Source organism: Psammomys obesus, unplaced genomic scaffold, assembly GCF_907164565.1.
Source record: "Psammomys obesus unplaced genomic scaffold, mPsaObe1.curated_primary_1811, whole genome shotgun sequence".
Classification (NCBI taxonomy): Eukaryota; Metazoa; Chordata; class Mammalia; order Rodentia; family Muridae; genus Psammomys; species Psammomys obesus.
In genome coordinates, this window is record NW_026593947.1 from 545933 (window position 1) to 564479 (window position 18547).

Here is an 18547-nt window from a genome sequence, read left to right on the forward strand (position 1 = left end):
CACACACACACACACACACACACACACACACACACACACACACACACACAGCAGTAGCAGATCACTTACCATTCAGAAGTCTGACCCTCCTTATGATTCAAACCCTGAGTCTAGGGTACTGTGAGCACCCTCTTGATGGTTGTTTTGTGGTGGGCATGAAAAAAGTAAACATCTACACAAATGTCTTTTGGTAGTCGGAACTATCGTGTGGGAGAGCACACAGGTACACGTGGCATATCCCAGAGGCACCGCTCATCGGCCTGTAAGTCACAGAGTAGTCCCTGTGCCCACGACGTACCTGCCCCATACAGCCTGAGGTCTCCCCACACTAAGAAACTTCTCCACATATTGTCCACTCCTGTGTCAAAGTTGTGGCTTCTGCAGTGATGGTTCTTGTCAATAGACACTGTCTACCAACCAGTAACTAAGCAGGGCCAACTGGGACTTAGAGTGCCTCAGGACACTACCATCAGAGGGCTATACGCTCTGTATAGCTTATTAAGAGCTGAGTGGGAGCAAGAATGTCAGCATTCTGATTTGCTGCATGGTCTTGTAAATGTCTGGGCTTTGGGGTCTGGAAAAACAAAAGAAAATTATGCTAACACCTACTTTCAGTCCTACACTTGGAGTTGGGGTATGCTAGGAAGGAGAAACTCTAACTGTGAATGTGCATTCAAAACAAAACAAAAGACTGTCATTACAGTAATGAGAAGGCAAAGCTGTGAGCAAAGCATCACACACATCCTTTCAGGACAACTGTGGGCCTTTCAACATTATTCACAAACATTGTTCATGTGCTCTAGGAAGTGTTGACATGAAATACCCATTAGCAAAATCAAAATATTGAAACAATTAGGTCACATGGGTTTCTGTTTACTCCCAATCAAATCTGCCCCCTAAACCACTAAAACTATGAATATAAGGGATCTCTATTTATGGCCTTCAAATGATCTGTAATTTTAAAGGCCAAAGTCTCTGAGACAACTTTAATAACTGTAGCTCAGAGGACAGGAGCTTTCACAACAACGAATTCCTGGGTTCTGGAGTGAGCACAGCCAGGTATCAGACCTGTGCAAAACACTGGTCCATGTGGGAAGCAGAGGTCAGTGCAATTGCAGAGCGAAGGGATTTGCCAAGACTCACCTGTGGAAAAGATTTTCAAGTCAATTTTATATACCTTCCAGATGAACACTTCGAGTACTAATATTAGTTGCAACACACACACACACACACACACACACACACACACACACACAGGAATGCACATTGAGCTGAACACCTGTATTTCCCCTAAATTGGCTAACACTATATTTTGCAACCATCATTCCACATTTGGGGAAACCAGTGAGCTATTTCCGTCAGTTCTCTAGTTACAGGTTTATAAAGTATCATTTTATTGTAATTTCAGCAATTTGCTAATGATCTGAATGAGTTAACGCACCCCCTAGAGTGTCTGGTTTATAAACACAGAGTGTTTACAGTCAGAATAACCCTGCTGTATACACATTCTGGATTAGTCAATTTGGCAGATGGAAGTGATCGTGAGGAAAACATTGCAGATTGTAAACCTAAAAGATGCTGGCAATTTTGTGAAAACTCAAAAATGATTCCAAATGAGGGACCTGTTCCATACTCAACACCTGAGAACAAAGGATCAATCCAGAAAGTAGAAGGGAAAGAAAACACCGACTAAAGTTTGTTAACGTAAGTAGTAGTCTATAGCTTTACAGTAAATCACTTTAGTTTCTTTCAATTTGGGGATACGCTAAAGGTTACAAGCAAGGGCTTCAAAACAAACATTTTGAACTGAATAAACAAGTACTTTTTTCTATCTAAACGATGATTAAAATATATATTAATGTTGACTGCCAGAGAAAACCTCTATTTCATTTGGTCCTTGAAAGAAGTCCAACTGGTTTTTGTCTTTGCTCTTAAAGACAATTCAATGCCTGCATGTTTATTGTTTGTGTGTATGTGTGTGTGTTCATGCAGAGGCCAGGGATGAACAAGGTCTTTCCACATTGTTTTTTGAGACAGGATCTCTTACTTGCTTGGAGCTCTCCAAATGGGCAGCAAGTCTAAGGATCCTCCTGTGTCCTCCTTGCCAGGGCTGGGATTACAGTCAATGTACATTACAGATACTTTTAAACATAGCTTCAGGGTGGAACCAGGACCTCATGCTTACCCAGCTCTCTGCCCAGCCCCAGTCCCATGCTTCAAGTTATCCTCAGGTTCCATTCTCAGCAAGTTAGAAGTGACTACTGCTTTCTAAGAGGTCTTCGTCGGTGTGCATTATCCACACACAAACAGAATGTGGCTAAGAAGCCAACTGCCTTCTGCTCCTCTGGAGTACTCAGAGCCATAAATAACCAGCTACAAAATTTCTTTTTTCGAAAAAGGCAATGCCCTCCCATTTGGAGAAGAATGAAGTTTCAGCTTGAGTTGGTTTATCAAATAATTCTATTTCTGAAGTCACGGCAGGGGTGTGGTAATCGATTATTCCCTGGTGCCATTTTTATTTATCTGGGATCAGCAGAGTTCATCTCCCACCCAGCCTTGTGTCTCTTGCTGCAGCTTTTCTTTATTCTTGTCTCCTGGCATTTTAATCAGGGAAAGTCACAGTTGTTTTGAGGAAAATGCTCCCAAGAGCTTTAATTAAAGCTGGAAGGATAAATCTGTTTACAGTGTGGTGAACACCATCATTAATAAAACATTGGAATAATTAACAAATTAAACTCTGCTTTGTGTGTGAATGGCTACAGTTAGGACCTATGAGACCATGTCTCTTGAACAAATACAACATAATGTGTACTTTGTGTAGAAGAAAAGAAAAACACAGCCTGTGTTTCTCTGAGATTCCTAGTGCCACAGGCTGATGGTGCTCAGTGACCGAAGGCCACATCACTGTTTCATAGGGAAAGGACCTCATTTCCATGAGTCGAAGGTTAGGCTTTAATGATGTGTACACAAAGAAGAATTTTGATTGCACCACAGGTATATTGAGTCTATGGCTGCTTAATTAGAAACAATGAAAGAGAAAGATTATGTTAATAATAAGATAACTAGCCTAGAAAACAGACTACAGAATAGAATACTCTGGTGGGGGGAAGGATCAAATTTTACAGTGTCTCAACTGTCACCACTGACAAGAGCTTTTTCTGAAGTAGCTTCGTGATCAGGATGTAGCCATTCGAGAACCTTCCAGTTGGGACTTCCCTTCATGTTCCTTCTTACCAGGCGGCTTCTTGTCTTATTTAGAAGCTTCCTGGCAGACAACGGATCTCACAGGAAGCGCCAGTGTGGACGTTCATATCCATTGCTAACAATGTATTGTGTGTTTTTTTTTTAAATGTTATTTCGTAATTTCCTAGAGAAAACAATGGGACCTGAAGTCTGTTCCTGTCTTTAAGGAAAGCCAGTTTCCAATGTTGCTTTATTAATTTAACACATGCAAGTATTTGTTCTAGTTGTTGCTACAGCAACGTGTTTTGTGGGGCATACTTCATGCAAAATGGGCCAAAGCTGAAAATCAAGACAAATGTCATCTGCATACCCATGTGCATAAAAATAGAAGGACACGTGTGTGTGCTGTGTGTGCTACGACGCGTGATTAGCAGGGCCTGCCTCACCCTTCATCTGAACTATGCTGCACTTGCTGGTTAATTTGTAAAACATCTACCCGATGAAAACACCCAGCCAACCACTTCCAAGAAGCTTCAGAAAAGCTGGAAGCATGTGAAATTATTCCTAATTAGGTGACGGGTGGATGATAACTACTCCTACTGTGAGCACAGACATAAGTGTGTAAATGAGCTCTGAGTGCCAAGCAAAAAGGACCGTTTTATCTCAGTGTGAACAAGAAGCTAAGCTTTCATGACAGTAACCTTTCATAGCCACTGAGGGGCAAAAGTCCCTACACATGGCCACCATGAGCACCTCTGCCGAGAGGGAAGGAGAGGAGGACAGAGTCTGGTGCTCCTGAGAGTGACCCAGATGTATGAAGACAGAATGAACCACTACACTTGGAAATATTAAGAAGAAAGTGGGAAGCTGGGCGTGGTAGCACACATCTTTAATCCCAGCACTCAGAAGGCAGAGGCAGATGGATCTCTGTGAGTTCGAGGCCAGCCTAGTCTACAGAGAGAGTCCAGGACAGCCAGGTCTGATCCACAGTGAAACCCTGTCTCAAAAAACACAAACAAACAAACAAAAAGCAGTGGGCCTGGGAGCCCAACATATTTGCTTCCAAGTCCAGGTCCCACCTATGAACTTGATTCCTTGCTGATCTTCCTCAGCCTCAATGTCCCTGTTTTTGAAATGGAGGAGTTTTAGACTTCTTCCCAGGATTAGGGGATTAGATCAAATCTGTGTCCTGTTAGAAATGGCAAGGTGATTAATTGAAAGGGTGTTTGCCTAGCATTTAGAAGCCTTGACTTTTATCTCCAAAACCAGGTGTTTTGATTTATGTCCAACACTCAGGAAGGGGAGGCAGGAGGATTAGAAGTTCAAGGTCATCCTCGGGTATATAGTTCAAGGTCATCTTGGTCTATGTGAGACCCTACCTCAAAAAAACAAAGAAAAGAAAGGTGTCCAAAAGCTGTTAAGTAGCCAGGACACTTCAGAAGAAAACAACAATGGGAAGTGACTCACAAGAGACCCCACTTTCGTTGGGACATTCACCCAATACAGTTTGCCCTTTTCCCTACCCAGAGACAGGCTGAATGTGGCCGGGCGATGGGGCATTGGAAATGAGGCGTGAACTGCTTGCACAGGAATCTCAAAAGCTTGGGTGGCTGTCCCTGGTGTCTTCTGCCTTGTTGATAGAAACAGTTCTGGTAACAGCCACCCCTTGCTCAGCTGGGTTTATGAGGGTCTGATCCCTGAGCCAGTCCAGTAGTAGAGGAATGTAAATAGAAATAAACCTGGGGTGCGGCTTATTTGCCATGCTTCTCCTGACTAAACTGTCCCAGGAGAGAAAGAGTTGATGACGTTCTTAACGCAGCTATCTCAGATTACACCCAGCAAAAATGATATAATATCCTATCCCATTGACAAGTGCTTTGGGAATGCCCATTTTGTCTCTATGTTTCTGCCAAAGAAGAATTGGTTTGTGCAGAGGAATTACTACTATGGCAGTTTCAGAACCCCTGCAGGACCACAGTTTACCCATTATTGATTAAGGTCTATGTTACCCAGAACAGAAGTGTGTTACCATGCTGACATGCTTAGCACTGAAAAAAAAAAAAAATGCAAGCTACCCCAGAACTGTGTCTGTCATTTGCAAGGAGCTGCTTGTGGGTTTGGAGACATGGAAAGACAAGGTACCATGAACAAATTAACTTCACTTCTGGATTTGTCTAGAGCAGCTTCAGCAACCCCAAGTAAGGCCTCATCCTTTCCTACTCTCTCCACATGTTATCATTCAGAGGTTAGCGTGAGTTCAGTCTCCCGCAATAGGCTCTTTCATTTTAAGTGTATGTTAACCTAATAGTGACCTTTGCAAAGTAAACAGAATCCTATATTTGTGCGCAAATGAATGAAACGGCAATGGACATGAAGGGAGAGAATAAACCATTGGCATATAAGCAGAATATGCACATACACATGCTTCATTAAACAATGGTGCAGACCCTATGAGCCCAAGTACAGCCTTGGGTGGTAGAGTAATGATTAACCATGGTTGCAAGTGTGATGGGACTTAGAATCACAAAGGAAACAAATCTTTGGACCTGTCCTTCAGGGATTTCCTAGAATAAGTTAATTGAGGTGAAAAGACACATCCTAAAACTGGACAGTATTGTCTGATGTCCTGAACTGCATAAAAAGGAGAAAGTGAGTTGAGTAATAGCATTCATCTTTCTCTGCTTCCTGATACAATATGACTAGCTGCCTCTTGCTCAGGCTTCCACATCATCCCTGCCATGATGGACTATATCACCTGGAACTGCCAGCCAAAATAACCCTTTTCTCCCTTAAGTTGCTTTTGTGAGATATTTTGCTGCAACAAGAAGACATATAAATAATATAGGTGAAGACATCCAAAAGTCTAGGCCATGCAAGGATGGGTACTCAGAATGGTACAAGGGGTGACTCCTGGGAAATGGTAAGAGTAGAAAGCTTGGGGGTGAGGACTAGTGTCTGTGTGTGGTTGCAGTAAGGAAGGGTTTCAGAGCCGAGTAAAAGCAGTATCAACAGAATCACTAATGAAGACCATATATGTGGGTTCCATACTTGTCCATGAATACAAGACTAGCTACGCAGAACATGTGTATTCTGCATGTTTTACTCCAATCAAACAGAAAACTCAATACTTGTAGACAAAAATCTCAAACACACCTTCTAGACAGAATTACTATTATTTCATTGATGAAATAGAAATGTGTTTCATTTCTCTGAAGAGACACCATGATCAAGACAACTCTTATAAAGAAAAACATTTAATAGGGGCTGGTTTACAGATTTAGAGGTTTAGTCTAGTATCATCATGGTGGGAAACATGGCATTGTCCAGGCAGACATGTGCTAGAGAAGGAGCTGAGAGTTATACATCTTGATCCTCAGGCTGCAAGGAGGAGACTGTATGCCACACTGAGTATAGCTTGAGCATAGGAGACCTCAAAGCCCACCTCTACAGTAACACACTTCCTTCAACAAGGCCACACCTCCTAATAGTGCCAATCCCTATGGCCAAGCATTCAAAGACATGAGTCTATGGGGGCCATACCTATTCAAACCACCACAGAAGGGAATGTGTAGCTTTGGGGAAAAATAAATCAAACTCCGGGAAGATTAGCAAACAGGAATTGAGTTTCCTGGGGGCTGTCTGAGCCAGCCCTGCTCCTCTTTGTGTGAGTGTGACCATTCTCCATGGGTTGGACTATGTTCAGGGCTCCTTCTCCTACCCATATGTGGGTGTGTGGCATGGCACACATTTCTATTGGCAGCCTCTCCAGGTGCCTCATGTGTCTCCAGCTCAGCTGTGTCCAGCCTGTGCCACCTACCTGGATCCACTCGCGGTTGGAGTCCTCCCCTGGGGTCCACCCGTTCTCAGGGTAGTTCAGGCGGGAGCGCTCTACAGACCAGCTGGTTCCATACTGTGAGGAGGCAGTGATCTGGTCAGAGTGGATCTCTCCAGATTCCATGCCCAGAGCCTCCATACACTTGAAATCTGCAGACAAAATATGTAAGGGTGAAGGCACATCTTAAATTTAATGTGGCAAACTAAAGCGTTTGTTCACTCATGGCTTGGGGAGATGGGTCAGGAAGTGTTAGGATCTGCACTTGATCTTCAGCATCCAAGTAAAAGGCAGCTGGGCCTGTGACCTCAGCACTGGGATCCAGATCCCTGGGGCTTGCTGGCCAGTCTAACCACGAGCCCCAGATTCACTGAGAGACTCTGTCTCAAAACCTTAAGGTGTACAGTGACTGACACACAGCTTGATGTAAACATCAGGGGCGCGCACACACACACACACACACACACACACACACACACACACACAGTTCATCAACAAAGTCTGAAAAAATATGCAACATGGGATTACTGGAACACAGAACCTATAATTACGTTTTCCTAAACAGGGATATTTAAAAACAAGATTATGAGTGTCAGCACAGTTACCAGTAACTTTCTCATGTGGGCTAAGATTGGTAAAATGTTATTTGAGGTAGAGGATGTAGCATGGTTGATAACTCCATTCATGTGCAGCATGACTGGAGCCACATAGGTTTCACGCCAGCACTTTGTTATCTGGTACCTGGGGCATACCACCTGTAATGCCATCACCCTGGGTGTAGAGGCAGGAAGACCAGAAGTTCCTGGTTATCCTCATCTACACAGTGAGTAGGAAGCCAGCCAGGGATACATGAGACCATGTCTAAATATATTAAAAATAAAAAAGGGAAAAAAGAACGCTTTTTTTTTCTTAACTTGATAATCTCCTATCTGTTGTAGCAATGAAAAACTGACCAATATATTTAATGGAAATTTCACATTTTCTAAAATTTGTATCCCAACAGATAAGGTTTTATGATATCAAAGATATATATTAATTAGCCAAATAAGTTAAATGCAAAGAGAGTTTGGAATTTCATTGGACTTTTCATTTCCCAACCCAGTTTGGGGAAGATGTTAGCACCTCTCCCAGATCCCTGAAAACCAAGGCCCCACCCGGGACTCCTTCCCAAGAACCCTCAGCCACACAAACTTTAGGCAAGTATTTCTTCTTTTCATTTTATTTTTCTGTTGGGGGGAGGGATTGCAATATGGAAATTGAATGTAGGGACTTCTAAATTGCAGGCAAGAATTCTACCATCCACTGACATTTTGTCTGCCCCTATTATTTTAATAAGATCTTTAAAAAATACATTACCGTTTTTGTTGGAGAGGTACGTAACAAAAATTGACATATTCTTCTTTCCAGGCTGGGTCTCTGGCTCAGGGGGCTGCTGCTTGTCTAGCTTGGAGCAAGGCCTGGGTTCAATCCCTAGCACTATATAAATCAGGTGTAGTGTGCACACCTGTAATCCCCACTTGGGAAGTAGAGGTGGCAGGGTTAGGAGTTAAAGGTCATCCTTGGGTGCACAGTGAGTTTCAGGCCAGCCTGGCACACATGCAATCCTAAAAACAATGAGAGCTCGTGAGATGGCTCAGCAGATACAGCCTTTGCCACTGCTTGGCAATCCGAGGTCTGCTCTCAGAACCCACATGGTGGAAGGGAAAATTGTTACCTGTAAGGTGTTCTCCATCCGTCTATCTGTCTGTCTCTCTCTTACACACACACTAAAGCAATTGATTTGAAATGTGAAACACCCCACTTTTAAACATCCTACTTTTACTTTATAAGAAAATGGTAATGAGCCCCCAGGGTTCACAGTCACACTGTCCCTGTGTGTGACTGCTCTGTGTACCAACCTCTGGCTGGTTCTGCCAGAAATTGTCCTTTGTGGTTCCTGACACTTGTGCCTTTGAGGTGCCAGGGAAGCCTCAGGTCACCCCTCATTGTTTCCATGCAGTGTTCAGTCATTTTCGACTTCCTTAACTGCAGAGGCTCACGACTAATTTTATGGAGGAAATACAGCAAATGATTTTTTTCCAACTGATACACACACACACACACACACACACACACACACACACACACACCTGCACCTTTTTAGAGAGAAAAACAAGCACTGGGCACCACAGTTCCAGAACACTTCTTTACTGTTTCATGTGGCCGCTCGTGTATGAGAAATAACAGGCAGTGTTTACTACAGGCTTTTGAGACGAACAAGTACTGACCGTCTGAGATGCCACTCTGCAACACACTGTAGTTGGCCGAGAAACCTTCCTTTGCTATTGCACTGTCGGTGTAAAAGACCATGGAAAGAATGCCTGAAGAGGCTCGGATCCGGCCAGGTGTTTTCTGCCCACAGTAACGCCCAATGTGAGGGCCAACTGGAAAAGTAGAGATACAGAGAATGTCAGCTTTCTTCTCCATCAGATACAAAATAATCATCTAAAAGAAAACTCTCAGCAGAGTGTCAAGACTGCTGCAGCCTAACAGGAGGGCCCTCTCGTTAACTGGTGGAGAGTCAACACATCGGATGAATCTGCGGAGAGGATTTGGAAAGGTGCTTACAGGGGCACTCACAGTACAATCATATTTCCCAGCCAGCACTGTTCCCAGGAATGAAATAGACTGGAGAGATGGCTCAGTGCCACAAGGACCAGGGTTCAAATACCCAGCATTTACATACAAAGTAGGTGTGGTAGCCCAGCTGTAACGCCACAGCTCAGAAGGTAGAAGCAGAGATCCCAAAGACAAGTTGGTGAGCGAGCTCTGTATTCCATGAGAAAGCAGGCCTCAGAAAATACAGTGGAGAGTAATAGAGATAATCGAGGAAGACGCCCAATGTCAATGTCTGGACTCACATGTACCTGTACAGACATGTGCACTCACATACATGAGAACACACTCATGTGCGCACCACATATACATACACATGTAAAACCAAAATGAAACAAAAGCAAAGTGAGGGGTACCCTGAGGACTCATACCCTGGTTGTCCTCTGGCCCCACACGTGTGCTACCATGTGCAATGCACACAGAGCTTGCTTCAGTTGCAAAGACCATAACTCAAGCCATCTGGTGGCCCCGTGGTACTCCTCTTCAGTCCAAGTTGTTCCACAGTTCAGCCGAGAAAGACTCCTGTTGGGCAAGGTCCAGGCTACCTCACTTGTCCTTTCCCCAGAGGAGAGCATGAGGAAACGGAACGCCCCAAGAGTCATCCAGGGCCAAACAACACTGATTTCCTATCATTATGTAGCTCTGGATTCTAAACCACTCACATCATACATGTAGATAAAACTCTCTTAAGAACTGTGCCCAACAACTGACAGACAATTCTAACCATTCAAGACTTCAAGACTACAAACATTGGTATTTTACATATGATAATGTTACAATCAAAAGGAATGGAACCCACACTTATGGACACCTGATTTTTAACAAAGATGCCAAAACCACACAATGGAAAAAAATACAGCATTTTCAACAAATGGTGCTGGTCTAACTGGATATCTACATGTAGAAAATGCAAATAGATCCATATTTATCACCCTGCACAAAACTAAAGTCCAAGTGGATCAAAGATCTTCATATAAAACCAGTCACTAAACCTATTAGAAGAAAAAATGGTGAAGAGCCTAGAACTTATAGGCACAGGAGACAGCTTCCTAAACAGAACACCAACAGCACAGGCTCTAAAATCAACAATCAGTAAATGGGACCTCATGAAACTTGAAAAGCTTCTGTAAAGCAAGGGACACTGTTGTCAGAACAAAATGACAGCCTACAGACTGGGAAAGGCTTTACCAACCTTGTATCTGACAGAAGGCTAATATCCAGAATATATAAAGAACTCAAGAAGTTAAACAGCAACAAATCAAATAATCCAATTAAAAAATAGGGTACAGAGCTAAACAGAGAATTCTCAATAGAGGAATATCGAATAGCAGAGAAACACTTAAAGAAATGTTCAGCATCTTTAGCTATCAAGGAAATGCAAATCAAAACGACCCTGAGATTTCACCTTACACCCATCAGAATGGCCAAGAACAAAAACTCAAGTGACAGGAGAGCACAAGGAGAGCAACAGAACCAAAAAAAATCTGGACACAGGTGTCTTTTCTGAAACTGATACTCCAACTAAGGACCATTCATGGAGATAACCTAGAACCCATGCACAGATGTAGCCCATGGCAGTTCAGTGTCCATGTGGGTTCCATAGTAATGGGAACAGGGACTATCTCTGACATGAACTGATTGGCCTGCTCTTTGATCACCTTCCCCTCAGGGGAGTGCAGCCTTACCAGGCCACAGAGGAAGACAATGTAACCAGGCCTGAGAAGACCTATAGGCTAGGGTCAGGTGGAAGGGGAGGAAAATCTCCCCTACCATTGGACTTGGGGAGGGGCATGGGTGGGGAAGAGGGATGAAGGATAGGATTGGGAGGGAATGAAGGAGGATATAAAGTGGATGAACTATAATTAATAAAACATAAATTAATTAAAAACAATAAAAGAGTGGGGATTGCACTACACTATGTTTAGTGGCCAAGAAATGGCCCCCAGCAATCATTTGTAACCAGCAGGAGTTATGTTTGCCCTGGGCCATGAATAGCCCTGAACACTGACTAATTTGTGTTAAAGTCAAATTCTAATTTGGCGTGGTGTAGCTGTGCCTTTGCTGAAATGTTTTAGCCCAACCTTGGCAATGAGTCATTTAGTGCAGAAGCCCCTAGGAATTGAGGGACCCCTCCATTGATCTGTTCAGATCAGCAAAACAAAAAGTAGTCATTTCACTGTAGTATTTTTATCTCACATATGGTAAAAACACACCAGATGGCCTGAACTGTGAAGGACTGTCTGGTGTAGACCATCTTCCCTCGCCAGAAAACCACTCTTCTGTGCACTTCAGCCAAGAATCACTGCTCTGCTTACAGATCCCAGTAGGTAGACTTTCCCTTTTCCCTGGGGTGGAGGGACAGGTCTTCAAAAGGGATATGGGTCTCCAAGAACCATGAATGAAACTTGTTTCGAAGAAAGTTTTCAGGGTAAGATGATTCAAGTGTCACTGAAAAAGTGAACCCAACAACAAAACCCTAAGAACCACTGACTTTCTAGTGGGAAGCAAATCTGAAAACTTTGTATTTTGTAGACCCTTGGCTAACAGGTTTTCAGTTTAACCAATCCCCTTAAACCAAACAAAAACAGGTGCACATATTTGAGTTCATTTTTTGTCTTTTTCCATTTAGCATTATTATTATTATTTTACAATTTATTCACTTTGTATCCCAATCGTAGGCCCTTCCCTCATCTCCTCCTGGTCCCACCCTCTCTCCCTCTTCCTCTCTTATCCCTTTCCCCTAGTCCACTGATAGGGGAAGTCCTCCTCTCCTAGCCTATCTGGTCCCATCAGGTCTGCCTGAATCCTCTTCCTCTGTGGGCTGGCTATGTTGCCCCCACCAGGGAGAAGTGATCAAGGAACAAGCAACTGTGTTCATGTCAGAGACTGTCTCTTCTCCCCTTACTAGGGTACCTACATGGAGACTGAGCTGTCTCTGGGCTACATCTGAGCAGGGGGTCTAGGTCCTTTCCATGTATGGTCTTTTGTTGATGCATCAGTCTCTGCTGCTCCCACTGGACCCAGCTTTTTTTTTTTTTTTTTTTAGCTTTGTTGGTCTCCTTGTGGAGCTCCTGTCGCCTCCACATCCTTCTATATCTGCCTTGTTCCATAAGACTCCCTGCACTCTGTACAAAGTTTGGCTGTGAGTCTCTGTATCTGCTTCAATCCCCTGGTGGGTGGAGTCTTTTAAAGGACATCAGTGGTAGGCTCCCATCCTGTTCCCTCTCTTTTACCACTTTTGGTGAAAGGTTAAATGTATATCCTAGAATGGTCTCTCACACACTATGTAGCTGACAATGATAGTGACCTTATGATCCTTCTGTTTTCAAGACTATAATTTTAGGAGTGTTCCATTATGCCTGGTATATGCAGTGGGGATCAATCCCAGGGCTTCATTCAGTGTGGCAAACCAATCTTCCAACTAAGCTCAATGCCAAGCTTTGACACAATGCTCTTTCTGTATACATGAATCCAGGGCTTTGTGTCAGCTAAGTAAGTGCTCTACCCCTAATTCTCATCCTACAGCCCACTATACATTACTCTGAATATCTGATCACTTGATATATTCAAAGTGATCAACCGGACTGAGTTTAAAGACTATTCTATCTGCCATCATTCTCACTCTAGAAACAGAGAACTTGGTGTGTAATGTGGTTTACCATGAGGAAAACATGAGGGTATCCCAGGAGAGAGGCTGATAATGATCCTTTAAAGAGCATCACCCTGGTCAATAGCTCTGAATGTTGCAAAGAGAGTCTTGTTAGACTTGCCTCAGAAAATGGAACTCTTACTGTTCCTACTTCTTTTCAGCTTAATCTTGGCCTGGATTTCTTCTGCAAGTGCTAGCTCTTTGCCAGGCTTTCTTCATCTGGTGTGTGAGGCCCTGTCACCAATTCAACGCCTCTTTTCTTGGCCAAGGAGCTCCAGGTTGTCCATAATGTATGCACAAAAGCATCTCGCTGGAGCCAAGAACTCAGTTCTTCCTTTGCCTGGGTAAGAATCCCATTTTGGTCTGCAGTTATAAATGGGAGGCTTAGTGTCCATTCATCCTCTCCTCATGGTTCCCTCTCATTTAAATTCCATTAGAGTGGTTTCATAATCTTTTTCTTTAGTTTGTGGGCAAACTTTTACAGTCCTAATCCTTGGGGTTGTTCCTTGATCACCACAGCCCCTGACCTTCCCCATCAACGCTGGCAAGGGAAACACTGACAGCCATCCTCCCCCTTTCCTATCACCCCATTCCTTTGGGGAGAGTGGCAGGGGGAGTCTCTTTGAAAGAGGAAACAGAAGAGAACTTGTCTAATGCAGACTCATAATTTAGAGAGTCTCTATGACTCACTGGTTTATAATGTTGGAGGCATGCTGGGTAAATCTGCCTTCTGTCTTTTAGAACATTGCCTCCAGACAGATCCCTGTACGTCTCCTTAGGAGCCCTCAAGATACAAGAGTGTAAGGCTTTGGCAACAATAATACAAAGAGGTATTGAATTTTCGTGAACAACAGGGGGACCTCAGCTTCGCAAGTTAATGCAATATTGATCTGAGCCAGGAGGACAAGGCACTCTCATGCGCAACGTATGTGCTCATTTGTGTTTTATTTGAACAGGGCTACTGGTTTCTTCTTTTTGTAATTGTGGATCCAAAGGCCAGAGATAGATGAAAATGGTCAGCAAACCCAGGATTATAATGCAAAAGATAAATCACTAAGGACTTTAGTAAGGGCAATATACAAGCTTTGAACAGCAGGGAACTAGTCCTATTAGGTTGGATGTGAAGGTGACAAAATGTCTTTCCTGCTTAGGTGGCAGCACTTCATTCCATTGTTCTTTCCAATAATCATAGCCCTACCTCAAAATGAAGATGACATGGTCTTCTGCCTTCTCATATGAAGAAAAGTAACAATCAAAGGTAAAGATTATCTTTCTTTCTTTCTTTTATTTCCTTCCTTCCTTCCTTCCTTCCTTCCTTCCTTCCCTTCTTCTTTCTTCCTTCTTCTTCTTCTTTGTCTTCTTCTCCTCCTCCTCCTCCTCCTCCTCCTCCTTCTTCTTCTTCTTCTTCTTCTTCTTCTTCTTTGTTGAGACATCTGGTACTTATTGTGTTGCCTAGGTTAACCTTGAACTCAGTAATCTTACTTAAGCCTTCCAAGTTCTGGGGTTACATATAAGACTATGCCTGGCTAAAGAGGTACTTTTAAAGTGAGATATCCTTAATACATCAGAAAGGAATCATCTCATAAACATTAAATAGGCCACTTCTTATAAATTAATAAACATATTGATAGAGAATCCCTAGCATTTGTACATTGGCACATTTAGTCCTATCCTTATGGTCTTACTAGACTACTTTATAAGTAAAAGTAAGTAAAAAAAAAAAAAAAAAAATTCCCACTAGCTCCTAAGAAACTCATTCCTGACTCTGCTAATCATTTCTGCAACATCAGTGACACCGAGTTCTGGTTTTCCTTCCCAGCTCAAGCAGAGAGCTGGCACACCAGTGGTGTGAGTTTATCATTCCCTGGCTCCATAGTCCAGTCCACACAAACATGTAGAATCCCTTTGCAGAGACAGGCTTGGTTCTCTGCAGCAATCCCTTCAGAACTTGTGAATCTACCAAGCTTTCAGAGAGTAAGAGATGAAGACTTGTGACTCACAATCTTCATGCCTCGAATTCAGAGTTGCAGAGTGGACTGCTGTTCTTCAAAGTCAATTTGAATCAATGATGGCTTTCAATTACTTAGTCATTTAATTCAATGTTTATGATTAGATGGAACATAAAGTCATGTGATGGCTAAAAGCCTTCTGCACCTTTTGGATGTTGTTTCTGGAAAAGATATCAGAGACTTAAAATCTATTAGGAGTTATGAGTGTTGAACTACGGTGATGAGAATGTCTGTAGTGCCACTGACCAAAACCCAGAAGGGTTAAGTTCCCATTTTCCCTACAAAAGAGAAAGCTATAACTTTGCTGATGTTGACTGGATGAGGCCAGTCAACAAATATACAAAGTTTTTGTGTTGGGAATGTAGCTCAGTTGATTTAGTGCTTCTCTCGGCTGCATGAAACTCTGGTTTCAATCCCCAGCATGGCATAAACCAGGTGTGGCAATGCATGCCTGGAAGCCTAGTACTGGGAAGGTAGAGATGGGACCATCAGGAGTTCAAAGTCACTTTCTGCTACATAGTAAGTCTGAGACCAGTCTGCACTACATGAGACCCTTCCTCAAAAACAAAACAAAATAATGACTTCTTCATATTCCAAAGCCAGTGTTCTCTGGAAATGAGTCAACTCTGCCATAGTTTAAACCATGGGTGCATAAGGCTGGTAACTCTTATATTGTTCTTAGTTTCAACACAGTGATTTTTCTAGAACCAGAAAATTACCACTTTAAGAAACCGCTGACACTAATAACAATGTGCCTCTTTCTAAAAGTATTCTAAATAAGTTGGTTGATGGGACCTTTTCCTCAGATGTCATTTTAAATTAAAGTTCTAGAAAGGAAGGCTGTAAATTTGGGTTGTGAACAAATATTCCCAGTATTACTCATTCCAACTATTGTTATCACATTATTATAATGCTATTTTCCTAATTATCAGATTGAGTGCCTGGAAATCAATCAGTGCTGTGTTTGGGAAAATCCCATTATCTAAGGAAGGAATTCCTGTAAGATCATTATAACCTTCTTCTTAATGTAAAAAAAAAAAAGATCAAACCAGTGTTAACTCACTCATTTATTAAGGGCAGCATAAGGCTTCTCCAACACTAATTTTTTCTCTGCTGTTTACTGATAAAATGACTGGAATTTGAATGTCTTTTTAAAGTACTGTAAGCAGTTCCCTTCATATTTTACCTGATCTTCATTTACAATGTATTCAGCTTTGAAAAGCCATCCTACCGTTTCAATGGTACTTATATATCTTCAATCACCAGCCATTGAGCCCTTTTTAGCCCTCAAGGGAAATCTTAACAGGAAATTGGGCTAAGCACAATCAGCAACATGGCTGCAACAAGTTCTTTATACTCCTTTCTTTGTTTGGAATTTTCATGCCAATTTTTGCATTCTATCTCTCCTGTAAGTTTCATAGCTGTCCACATGGCTATCTCCCCACCCCCTTCAAAGTCAAACTCAAATGGTCTTGTCTTACTCTGGTCTGGCTTGACCACCGCACTCAGAATTTAAAACACACTTCCTCTTTCTGATATTGTCATCCCTTCATCCTACTCTACACTCCTTTCTGCTGTATAAGATGAATGACTTGATGTAAGTGATGTTTTAATGAACAAAAATAATGTAGTCAGGAAAACTAAGTGTTGATCCCTAGGCTATTCCAGAAATCACTCAGGACCTTGAGTAATCTTTCATATTCTCCACTGCCTGTGTGCACAGTGAAGGAGTTGGGACGCAGGATTGGGAAGGCTACTCATAGAAATTTCATTCCTCCCCTTCACAGTTTCATTTTCTTTTCCCTTGTCATTTTTGGCTATTTTTAAGAAATGATGTGTGCCTTGTGGCATTTATAAAAGATTCCTCCTTTCTGAGGAATTTTTCCAACTGTTCTCAGATGTTACCTTCAGGGAATCCATCCCAGATCTCCAGCCGGTCGTATCGACAGAACATTCCTCCTGGAGGATTTGAGTCTTGCTCCAGGTCAAAACTTTCAAACTCCAGGATAATCTCGGACATCTTTGGTGCAAAGATGATATAAGTGCACTCCAAGCTGTTGGGGTACTTCTCAGGGAACCCCGGGGACTTTATCACTCCTGTAGGTGCTGTATAGTTCTGAGAGCATTCCGGCCCTGTGAGCAAGAGATAAACGGGACACAATGACACTTTCTCAACTGTACAAGAAGTCTGGCGAGAAGGAGAGGATTACTAGGGAAAGCCCACCTTCTCAGATATTCCCTAACAGCAACGTACATGACAAGTCACGTGTAGGTTTACTGTGCTCACCATAGTGTCCCATTTGTGTGGAGTGATTGAAAAGCATCTGCTGTTGCAGGCCAAACAAATAAAAAAGAGGACAAATATAAAATCATGTGGGAACAATGAGAAAGTAAGCTGCAGAAATCTCGACAGAGCCCTAGAGAAATAATTATAGCTCCTTCAAGCCCAGGTCTTTAAATCTCAAGGCTGACAGCCATTTTTATTGGTGAAATAGAACATTTATGAAAGCGAGGGAGAGAATTTAGCCAAGAGAGTTTGGGTTTCAGATTTCCTGGAAGTGAGTTGGTCACTCTGCCAGATGTGACCTCTGTCTCTTTGACAAACTGAATGTGAAAGGTAATTCGTACATAGACCCCGGGTGACTGACTCACTCTGAGCGGTGTTGACACAGGTGCGTGTCAACGTGTGGCAGTTAGCAAGGGCACCATAAACTGTGATTACAGCCTGATGCTAGGAGTCACCTGATAGCAGCACTGACACTCTAACCGTCCCCCAAGTGTCAGCTGTGGTGCAGTAAACCATCCCAGATTTGCTCCCTCACAGGCATCTCTGCAGAAGGCCCACATTTACAATGTGTGATTTTAATAGCTGTTTAGGGTTATCAAGACTTTGCAAACTGTGGTGATTTGTGACTGCAAAACAAGAGGAGGTGTGCGTGCACTGCAGGCTGAACCTGCAGCTACACGAATGGGCAAAATTTCAAGTCTACTGCACCTCGCACAAAACAGGGGACTGTCTGCATGGCTAAAATGTCAGCTTTCCATGGTGGCCATCACGGTTCTGATCTTCAGGTAGCCATACTTCAGTAAAGCAGAGAACACAGGACGCCCCTCCCTTTTGAAGAGTTACTATTTCACTTTTATGTGTCTGAGTGTTTTCCTGCATGTGTGTGCATCATAGCAGTGCTTTTGCCCACAAAGGTTGAAACCCCTGGAACT

At 42.8% G+C, this 18547-nt stretch overlaps 1 protein-coding gene across 5 annotated transcripts in view; it reads right to left on the bottom strand.

Annotated features, from left to right (window-relative positions):
* Nrp1 (neuropilin 1) overlaps positions 1 to 18547 on the bottom strand; it is a 142262-nt gene that overhangs the window by 62497 nt on the left and 61218 nt on the right. For all 5 annotated transcript variants that reach the window (XM_055617557.1, XM_055617558.1, XM_055617560.1 and 2 more), the window contains exons 5-7: positions 17234 to 17461; positions 9283 to 9438; positions 7001 to 7167 (exon numbers count right to left, since the gene is read on the bottom strand). In XM_055617557.1, the coding sequence (XP_055473532.1) occupies positions 7001 to 7167; positions 9283 to 9438; positions 17234 to 17461 (551 nt within the window). The remainder of the gene's footprint in view (positions 1 to 7000; positions 7168 to 9282; positions 9439 to 17233; positions 17462 to 18547) is intronic.